This window comes from Akebia trifoliata, chromosome 6, assembly GCF_017979445.1.
Source record: "Akebia trifoliata isolate Shusen 1 chromosome 6, ASM1797944v1, whole genome shotgun sequence".
Classification (NCBI taxonomy): Eukaryota; Viridiplantae; Streptophyta; class Magnoliopsida; order Ranunculales; family Lardizabalaceae; genus Akebia; species Akebia trifoliata.
This window is the reverse complement of record NC_141380.1, coordinates 2937999-2949310: the sequence shown is the minus strand read 5'-3', so window position 1 is coordinate 2949310 and position 11312 is coordinate 2937999. Positions and strand designations below refer to the sequence as shown.

At 33.3% G+C, this 11312-nt stretch overlaps 1 protein-coding gene across 1 annotated transcript; it reads right to left on the bottom strand.

The window, feature by feature from the left end:
• Nucleotides 1–2187: 2187 nt before the first annotated feature.
• LOC147399610 (7-deoxyloganetic acid glucosyltransferase-like) lies at nucleotides 2188–7065 on the bottom strand. The gene is made up of 2 exons (XM_086445042.1): nucleotides 6322–7065; nucleotides 2188–3399 (listed from the first exon to the last, which is right to left on the bottom strand). Exons 1-2 carry the CDS (start codon nucleotides 6830–6832, stop codon nucleotides 2456–2458), a joined length of 1455 nt encoding a protein of 484 aa, XP_086301168.1. The 5' UTR covers nucleotides 6833–7065; the 3' UTR covers nucleotides 2188–2455.
• Between the last annotated feature and the right edge of the window lie 4247 nt (nucleotides 7066–11312).

The window sequence follows — 11312 nt, the reverse complement described above, 5'->3', positions numbered from 1 at the left end:
AAATTTTATGAACACTAAAAAGAAAATAGAATTTAAAGAGATATTTTCACCGTTGGATACAAATTTTAAATCTAATATTTCAATGACCGTTCATTTTTAAACTCAAAATCCAACGCCAAAAATTAATTTTTGGGAGGATTTTTTTTAAGCCCAATCCAAACGACAAATAAGAGGCTGATATGTTATTTGGACCAATGTGGTAGTCCACATGACCCAAATGTGGATCTCGGTTCATGCTCTACATGGTCCCTTTGCTATGCAACCTTTTCCCTATATATATATATATACTTTGCTTATTAATTTAGTAAGATTTCAAATCTTACCAAGGATTATTGGCCCCACATGAATTACCACATTCGTAATCTAGCGCCACAAAATTCTAGATTTCATGGAAAAATTTAGGTTCAAAAATAATATTTAAATAAAAAATAATCTGTTTTGGACTTCATTGAAGGTGTTGAAAATGGATAGATATCGAACTTACAAATTTAAAATTAAAATTCAATGGGAAAAAATAACTTTTTTGAAATTTGTTTTTCCAAAATTTACATTCCTGTGGCATCAGATTATGTTTTTGGATGCCACGACGTGATCTTAGTGAGATTCGAAATTTTACTAAGTTAGTCAGGTTAGCCTGACTCATTTTTTCCCCTTAACCAATGAGAAATAATTTTCTGACGCCTCCACACAATATCAAAATACTCTCCTAACTTAGCATGGATAAATCTTTTTGCCTTGGGATACCCATATGCACATTGTCATAAAAGATGTGCAATTGTGTATGTCAAGGAAAAAGATTTATGGTTTCGTGTCCATACGAGTATTGACCGAGCAAAGAATTTCTATTTAGAAAATTAATACTCTTTTTTTTTTAATGCATGAGGTATCATGTCATTGATTCTTTAGCAATATTATTTTGAATAATGATTTTCTAAGTAGAAAATCTTCATTTGGTTAAAACTCGACTGGTGTGGCACGGACACAGAACCATATATCTTTTTCCTAAGGATAGACAATTGCACATCTATTATGGGGATGTGAAGCGGTGTATCCTGAGAAAAAAAATCTATGGTTCTGTGTCCATGCCACTTCAGTCGAGTATTGACCAAGTGAAGATTTTCTAGTTATTATTTTATAAGTTGTGATAAGTTCGAGAGCTGTAGATCTATGTACATCTCGAGATACATGATTTTATTAGAAAACACATTTTTATGGAGAAGTGCAGTTTTGTGTCCCAAGACTTACAAATTTACTACACCCAAACTTGTCACGACAAGAGAATCGATTGAGTGTGTCACTTGGGGGTAGTTTGATTATCATGATTCTTATTTGAGTCATGCTGGGGTTACATAGGATTTATTGGGATTCTCATAATTCTGACGTGGAGATGCATACATAATTGTAGATGATTTTACTTTGTATAATGAGGAAACACATCTACAGTTATATGTACATCCTGCATCAGACTTATGAGAATCGCAGTAAATACCCTGTATCATTTCAACATTTTCCTTCCCATCTTATACATGACTTGGATCGTCATGCCTTAATGGTCCCAGTTATCAATTATTTCTCATATCTGTTTGACAATTAATGCTAACTTGTGTTAAACAACGTCTTTTCGATAAAATAGACTTTTATATATGGGAAATGTTCAGCACCCTAAGTTTTACCACACACTTTAACAAATGTTTTTTGTCCTACATGGGTTAGAAGTTTTGGAATGGGCTGATTTTTGGTGAGGATGATCTCTATGATTAGAATATCATCTTCCCCAAAAATCAGCCCATTTCGAAATGTTTAGCCCCATGTTTACACGTTGAAAAATCGTGGACCGTCTATTTTTTGTAAACCATTTTTGATGGGGTTAGAAGTTTTGGAATGAGCTGATTTTTGGTGAGAATGATCTCCTCACCATAGAGATCATTCTCACCAAAAATCAGCCCATTCCAAAACTTCTAACCCATGTAAGACAAAACACGTTTGTTAAAGTGTGTGATAAAGCTTAGGGTGCCGAACGGGACCCTTTATATATATATGTAAGTGGAGAAAATAACTATTAAAAAATGAAAAAAAAAATTCTGGATTATCTTGTCACATCATTCATCGATTAAACGGCCTATATATAGGTATTAGAACTCACCAAAGTAGGTATTTATTTCAACATGTGAAATAGAAACGTAAACACGTATCCTCGTATAGATCGGGTAAACTAAATATCATGCTAATGACCATAATAGATCTTGACATGTACAAAAATTTCTTAATAAAATCCTATAGACCCACTAATAATAATAAATCATATCTTGCAATAATAAAATAAAGAAAATTGAAGAAACAATTCCTAAAGACTAAAGACTAGGACAAGAATAACAGAGACAAGTGACGACATTGAAGATCTCAAGACTATTTTGTATCTTCGATGACTTTGAAATAAGTTGTCCAACCTAAAAGTCTAAGGAGCACGTAAGCTATTTGATTTTATATCTTCGATAAGTTCCTCCAAGTTGCAGTAAGAGGACCCACCTTCGCTAACACACCTCTTCGCCTTCTCCGCCATCTCATACGACCTTCTCATAAACTCCTCTCTTCTATCATCCATCAAATCTCTCACCATTTTTTCGACCGTTGATCTATCACACGTGTCCTTCATGTCCACACCAATCTTCCACACCTCGCTAACGAACCTACTGTTGATCTGTTGATCTGCAAAGTACGGCCAACATATCATAGGAACACCAGCTACCACACTTTCTAGCGTCGAATTCCATCCACTGTGGGTCAGAAATCCGCCTACGGCCGGGTGTACCAACACCTCTTCCTGTGGGGACCACTCAACCACACACCCTTTCTCTTTAGTTCCCTCCACTAGTTCTACCGGGATCTGACTCTCACCTTCTTTACCGGCTATGATATCTGACCGTACAACCCACAAGAAACGCTTCCCGCTGTTCACTAAACCGTGCCAAAATTCAAGCAACTCGTCGCGAGTAACCTTAGTAATGCTACCAAAGCTGACGTACAAAACTGATTTCAGTGGCTGCGAGTCGAGCCATGTCATGCAGCTTCTATCTATCTCTCTGAGACTATTAGACGAAGATATTGGCGTAGAAGAATTTCTATTTCTAAGACGAGAACTTAGGAGAGCATGAAGGGGTCCGAGCGTGTAAAGTTTCGGAACTCGAGAGCGGATTTGAGAGAGTGACGAACCCTCAAGATCTTCAAAGGAGTTCAATATTTGAGCGGAAGCTCTAGTTGAGTTGATGCTTTCAGAGAAGACGAGTTGTAGACCTAGATCATCCAGCTCTTTTGTTCGTAAGAAACTCGGAAGATCTCTATGTCGGAGAAAGCCTTCCATCCCCGGGATAGAAGTTATCGGCTGATCCATGTTTGCTTCATCTACAAATATTTACAGACACTTGGTAAAAGATAAAAAAAAAAAAAAAAACGAAGAAATGCGAGTATTAAATAAGGAATTCAAGGGTTTTTATTCTTTTACTTACTTACCCCAATCATAATTCTTACTTCATTATATATAATTAAAAATATTAAAATCACCTCCCTTATCTATACTTTAAACATTAAAAAGAGCTTTTATTGCGGAATTGATTTTTTTTCTTTTTTTAAATCTTATAAAACATATAAAGAGCTTGTAGTTGTATTGTCTAATGGGCATTGCAGTTGTATATCTCGAGAAAAAATCTATGATTCTAACACATGCCACATCAAGAGAGTATGGGGGAGTATGCCAGAGGAGGTAAATAAGAAAATCACGACTCTTAAATATATGTACATCCAAAGAAGACTCCTCTCTGATTAAAATTGACAATTATAAAGAAAGTAAATATTTTTCAGTTAATTAAAATACGTGAAAAGAATAATACTTAAGAGTATGTGGTCCATCCCTTGGTGAATTAACATACAAAACATCAGTTTGATTTATGCATCCATTGATAATAGTATTGTCTTAAGAATGATTTCTAATTTATGGATTTAAATTCTTTTTCAAAAGATTAGGTCTAGTAGATATAAGTTATCAAAACTATGATTTTTAGTAGGTAGATTCACCAAAGGGTGGACTACATATCCATGCGGTCAGTGGATCCCCAAAAATTCCACTCGACATTAAATGAGGTGCCACCTAACCCTAGTTAAAAACGGGACACCTAACTCTAATACTTAATGGTCACGTATGCCCCATAGCTATGTATGAACTTGGAGAGTACATTGCTATTCTATTCGGCTTCCAACTAGCACCAACCAAACAAATTAATCACAATTACTACTATTATTTATTGAATACTAGATATTAAATGTGTTTTTAATAATTTAAATGTCTTCTATTTTAAATGTTTAAGCTACATTATGTAATATTGTTAGAATATATATTTTATTTTTATTTTTAAATCTTTAAACTATGGTAATATTCTGGTTGCAAAAATTATCAATATTTTATTAAATCATTATTTTAGAGGAATAATAGACTGATACCATTTTCAAAAAATTATACTTAATATGATGAGCGGATTAATAGTTTTGAAGAAGAAATTGAAATGAATGGGGAAATATAAAGGAGAGAGAAGTAATGCAATCATAATAAAATTCATGGAAATACAAATTCTTAATTATCGTAGTATAGTATAATTATCCCAATTTTTGTTGTATTATAAAAAAGAGATATTTACTGGGTAGACTTATCAGTTGCAATTTTATTACAAAAACTCCCTTACTTTATCAAGTTGGTTACCGAGCAAACTTTTACTTTATGGACTACGCTAGCATGACTGGCTTGATCTTAGTGGTCAAGTATGCCCCATAGCTATATAAATTTAATTTCTCCAATCACCTTTGTATGGATCTTCCTCTCACTCTCTTAAATTTTTTAAAGTGACTGTTTCTTCTAATTAGAGTTGTAATCGGTCTTCTTTGATGTTAAGAACTTGAAGATTAATAGATTCTTAAGGGGGTTTAGAGTAGAGTTTGAAGATCGACAAATTTTTTGGGAGATAAACTAAGAATGTTTTTTTTTTTTTTTAACATACTCTTGCACATTTTGACAAATATTTGAGATATGCACACGTATTTTCAATTTGATGACATGCCTTATGATCTCATTCTTTTCTTATAGACTATCTTTAGATGTCTTAAATGCCCTCATCTTCAACCTCTTAATTATCACAATTTTTGTTGTATTATAAAAAAGAGATATTTATTAGGTAGACTTATCGGTTGCAATTTTATTACAAAAACTCCCTTACTTTATCAAGTTGGTTACCGAGCAAACGTTTACTTTATGGACTAGGCTAGCATGACTAGCTTGATCTTACTAAGGGTATTTTTGCCCAATTCGAAGAAAAAACCTTTTTGAGCTTGATTCAAGTTATTGAAAATAGATGGCTATCAAACTCCAAAATTCAAATCTAAACTAACGGTCAATATTTTTTAAAAAAAGTTCTTAGAATTCTGTACTTTATAAATCTGAGGCATCAGATCATGTTTTTGGACGTCACAAATTGATGAGGTTAAGATCCACTCCAAGTATGTTGAGTAACAAATTAAGCCATCATTTTGAATTTTATGATTGGATCCCCACTTCAAGGTTTGTTGGATAACAAACTTGATAAAATAAGGTTTGGTGGGTAATAAACTTTATAAAGTAAAGTTTCCTTGAAATTGTAAGAACTTGATCCAAAGGAGTTTTTGTAATAAAAATGCACCAATTAGGTCTAACGGGTAAATCTCTCAATAAAGAATTTTATTTTGTGGAAAGTTTTATAAATAATAATTTCCCTTTAGGTCAAATAAGGCAACTCTAATGTTAATCCTTTCCATTTCTTAAAAAATTTAAAATCTCAAAAGTAATCAAAATCAATTTCCATTTAGACCTCCAAATCACATATTAAAAATGATTTTTCTCCCCCACGTATAACAATCAATGCTTCTTCTCTCCACTAACGGAAGATGTTTCCTAGAGCAAACTTTCCTCTCAAACCGCCAATTTTCTTTCATCGGAAAAGAGAGTTCTGTGAAAGATATCTTGGTAATTGCGTAACTAGTGTCTAAGTCATTTGACAGTCTCACTTAACACAGAACTGTTTAAGTTAAAGATTTGATCAAGTCAACGACAGTTAAGGGGACAGACCTCATCTTGCATTTGGGAGGGTATCACTAATTTTCCAAATTTTATAAGGGGGTAAGACTAAATTTCCCCATACAGATGTTGGATTTTGGTTGACCTATCCGATCCAAATTAAAATCAGATCTGGTCTAGAATGTATTAGATATGCAAAATCTAAGTAAAATTCGTATAAATAAAACTACCTTTTAAGGGAAGTTCGCCGGCTTCAATGAGTTTGGGAATACACAAATATGACCACAAACAGCAAGCACTGACTGTACGGAAAGAAATGATGGGAATCCCAAGATCTTTTGCAACATCGATTGTAAAACTCAAGATTCCATCTGATATGATACACGTCACTGGTGGCCTGTTGTCGTCAGATTTCAGATGAACGGAATTAACCAATTCTTCAAAAGCCGGTCTGACAACGTTCTTAACATAGTTTAAGAAGTCAGAGATGAAAGTAGACGAGCGTGCGTTGTCGGTGGCAAGACCGTCGGAGATGGTTTCAAAGCGGAATCCGGGGAAGGGAGAGAAGCGTGAGTTGATGTTTGTGAAACTGAGGAGTTTTTGATGGTAGTTTTCTGTGGTAAGAAAGGTGACGTGGAGTCCATCTAGGCAGAGAAGCTCTGCTAATTTGAGCATAGAGTTCACGTGACCTTGTGCAGGAAACGGAAATATGAGCACGTGCGGAACTGATTTTCGCTCCATCTGATTTTTTCTTTCTTTCTATGAAAGATGAGAGCTGAAGTGAAGCAATTGATGGTAGATTTAAATAAGAGAAATTCTATTGGCACACCAACTTTTACTTACAATTTAAGACCCAAATTCTTTTGAAATAAAACGATTGTCAATGACGGAAAAAAAAATTGGTCACAATTGTCCTAGCAATGTCTTTCACTACACGTGGGTTAGAAGCGGATGAGCTAGTAAAGAGTTGTGGGCGCAAACATGAAGAAGAGCTAGTAAAGAGTTGTGGGCGCAAACATGAAGAAGAGCCTAATCCTGTAGAGAATATATGAGAATCCCAAAATCAGCATACAACACGTGTGTAGAAAGAGTTAAGGACAGGTAGTTTTGAGGTCATGGATGATGTATTGTTTTTTGGACTCACTCGATTTTATGACGGTCACTTAATGAATAAACGCAGCTGTCAGACCTCGGCGGAGCTAGTAATTAATTGGTGGGGTTCAATTGCCCCCCAATTTTTTTTAAGATAACCTTATATTTTTTAATTAATTATATGTCTTATTTATCTCCAGTCCCTCACCTCTCTTCTCATTTGCCCTTACACCCTCGCCCCCACCCTATCCCTCTACCCCTCCTCCCTTCAATTTTCCTCTTGATCGGGATCTTCTCACATACTAATTGATAATGACCTAAATATCATTTTCTTCAAATCCATTGGAATTCGATGATTGTGGGGAGAGTGCATTGTTGTTTACAATGTTTAGCGACGAGAATCCGAATGCATGTTCAATCATGTAAGAGACATCTAAGATTACGGACTTCATCATAACATTTCAATTGGTGTATTTTATTTATTACTTTCATAATCAATTGATTAATATCGATTGATAAGAACGTAACCAATACACTAAATTAGTACCTAGATGTTATGGACATGATCAACACTGACCCAAAACAAAATGGTTCTTTAAATTCTCTGTAAAAAATAGAAAATCAAATATGATTTGGTAGGATCTAAATGGTTGCTATATGTTAGTTGCACTGCTTGTTAATGCTCAATAGGGTTGGATAAAAGAGGTAACACAAATTTTCTTTAGAACAATCATATTTTTTAGGGATCAATAAATATTTAATTTGTAGGGATACATTTTTCTAAGGAATCTCGAAGAGTGTTTTTCTCATGTCAAATGTTCATTCAATGGAGAGGTTAGAGTTTGTCTTGCTTCATGTATTATAAAAGTGGATATTTCGAATAATTGGTGTAAGAAACTGAGGATATATAGCAATTAAAATAAAACACACACCACACACACACACACACACACAAAAAAAAAAAACGAAGAGAGGGGAAACACGACGTAAGACATACAATATTGTGGTTTGCCAAAATTGCCTACGTCCACGGGCCATGATGAAGAGACCCTTTCACTATTTTCATGGAAATTAGGATTACAATTTCTAAATTTGACTCTCACAGAAAAATTGAAAAAACCCACATAAAAATTCTAAAACGAGTTAACTATAAATTTAAGATTATTTTCCTAAAACGTGATCAACTTTAGATGAAATTCTCATTCGGGCTAAATGTTCATTTTAATTCCCAAAACATGAAGAGTGAGATAGAAGGTTTTTCAAAGTGACTATCTCATTGGTTTAAAGTAGTGAGATCACTGATTTTTGTTTTTTTGTTTTTTTCTTTTATAAAGTGATTATCTCGCTAGTTATATAGTGATGATCTCGCAAGTTCGCAGCAATCTCACTTCTTTAAACCAGTGAGATTGTCACTTTTGAAAACATGTGATTTGGATTTTTATGTGTTCGGGAATTAAAATGAATAGTGAGCTGGAATCGGAATTTCGTCATATTCAGCTCACGAAATGGTAATTTACCCAGAATTTAAAGTCCATACAATAATGAAATTCCATGGCCCTAGGACAATTGTTATGACATTGTGAAAAATAATTATCTCATCGTAATCCCTCCTTGATGTACCTTATATATTCAACTATATTTTGCCAAATCAATATCAAGACCTTAGCCATTATTTTTGAGATAATAATACCGAATTAACCCTCTGTAAAACTTACAACCCTAATTGCTAATTATCATTAACTTCCATCAAATATGTAATAAGAATTGGGTGCGATTACTGAAGTGCTTCACATACTGGCCTTGAATCCTACAAACAACCCATTTTTGGATAAAATTTTTTTGGTGAATAAATTAAGCAATTCAAATTGTTCCAATATTAGCTAAGCTTGGAATATTTTGAGCTCACATTGTAATGCCCCAGATTTTAAAAAATGTATCTCAAGAAAATTTGTAGGTCAACAAATAGAAGAATTTTTTTGAAGTTGGAATTTTTCGAAACCGATTATACCATTAGATTCGCATCGATAAATTGATCCAAATATACTATAAGATCGCAAAAATTGGAATTCAGGACATAGACTTTTTAATTAAAATAAAACAAATTGAATAATGACTGTTACATCCTTTTAACACTATAAATATTAAAATCCACGAAAATTTCAGAATTAATATTCTATTTCCCACGTTCTCTTCTTCTAAAACAAAATCATAGAATCCATCCATCTTCAACATAAGTTTTCATTTATTAGAGGATCGGTTAGATTTCAGCATAGAAGAGAAAATCGCTCAATTCATCGCAAGCTTCGAGGAGAATCAAAGAAATAGCATTTCCAACCACATCCGATATGAAAACTTCGACCCAACTCAATTTTCTATGCTTTTTGGATGTTTCTCAGTGTAAATTTAAGGTAAAGAACTTCTACATCTGCTTAATAGTTGTAGATTTCTATGCATTGTAGTTTTAAACTAAAAATCTATTTTTTTATTGTAATTTTTGTTTGGAAAACCCATCGTTTTGATTCCACAAAGGTTTAAAATGTTCAGATCAGAAGAACCTTGATTGGTCCAGATTTTCTGACTTCCAAACAGAATGTTGTTTGTGTTGTGTTAGGAAAGCCCAATCCAAACCCAATTTTTAATGGAGCATACTATTTCGAGTTTAAACCCAACCCAGATTTCAGATCTATCAGTCCAAAACTTATCCAAGATTTTACTGGGCCCATAAAGTATAAACGGATCCATACAATTGTCTTATGGGTCCATATCGACCATCTCTTTTATGGGCCGATAATTTATTTATCAAAACGGTCCCCATTCCACAAACCACCTCTTGAATGGGCCATAGATGAAAAGCCGAATTGAACAAAAGATCATAAATTTTGATCATAGTTGGGATCTGACGTATCAGTCAAGGTAGCCCAATGCATTAAAATCCACGAAAATCAATGAATGTGGGCCACTCCGCCTTTTTGATTTCCTTAACATGAGAGAGAGTGATGGGTTCCACTTATCAACAAAAGAATTTGAAAAATTCGCCGAACAGTCATTTTCCTTAGAGAGTTGATTCGTCAAGGGGTAATTTGGGAATCAAGCTTTTATTTTTTGGTCTTAAATTTGTTATTTTCCACCCTAACAGCGGTAGTTTGTTCAGAAATTGTTTCACGTATATAACCGCGTATGGTGTTCTGTTCCTTTAGAAACATAGGGTGTCTACGTGGCATGTTTTGATTGGAAATTAAATACATCAATTTGCATGCTATTAAGAAAATGGCTTGATGTATTTTAAACTCCAACAAAACCTTGCCACATAGATATTATTCGTATTCTATAATATGGGACACCTTGTCTGAATCTGATTTTGAATCCAACTGCTTTCACCCATATGTTTGCTTAATTATTAAATTACCCTTCGTATCATAAACACACTCTCTCTTTTCCTTCTTTTATATTATTTTATTTTTGTGTATTTTCTTAAAAGAAAATAATTTCCTTAGGATGATAGAGATGTTAAAAATTCTATTAGAATAGTTTGGACACCATTAGTAGTTATATAATTTTTAAATATATAATTATTTGGTATAGAAAATCGAGAAGACGTAAAATGGAGAAGAAAGAATCAGATTTCATTTACAAATTTTAAGATTAATTAAGGTAGATTTTATTGACACATCTATTTATATATACGTAGTAAATAAAAATTAATTATATAGTATGATTATGTATTTCTCATGTGTTGATCGATGAATAATGAGATATATAAATGTCTGGTAGATTTTGGTGATAAATCTTTAGTTGTCATGATAATGTTTTATGTTTAAACTGTATGAAATGTTCTTTTTGAAAATAAATATGAAATTGCATAATTATTGATATATTTTTTAATGATGAATTGAGCTAGTTAGGACTTAAATCCATGAGTGAAAGATCCGAAAGACCCTCGAAAAAGGTTTTGCATTTTGGAATAGAGAATTTGATCGAACTGTTAAAAAAATCGGTGATGATGGTTATGACCAAATTGATGAAAAAATTGGTCATCATTATATGCATTGATTGTTTTGGAACGACTTGATTACTTAATGATAACATAATCATATATTTCTTTTTATTTATATGTATGTATGTATAGATG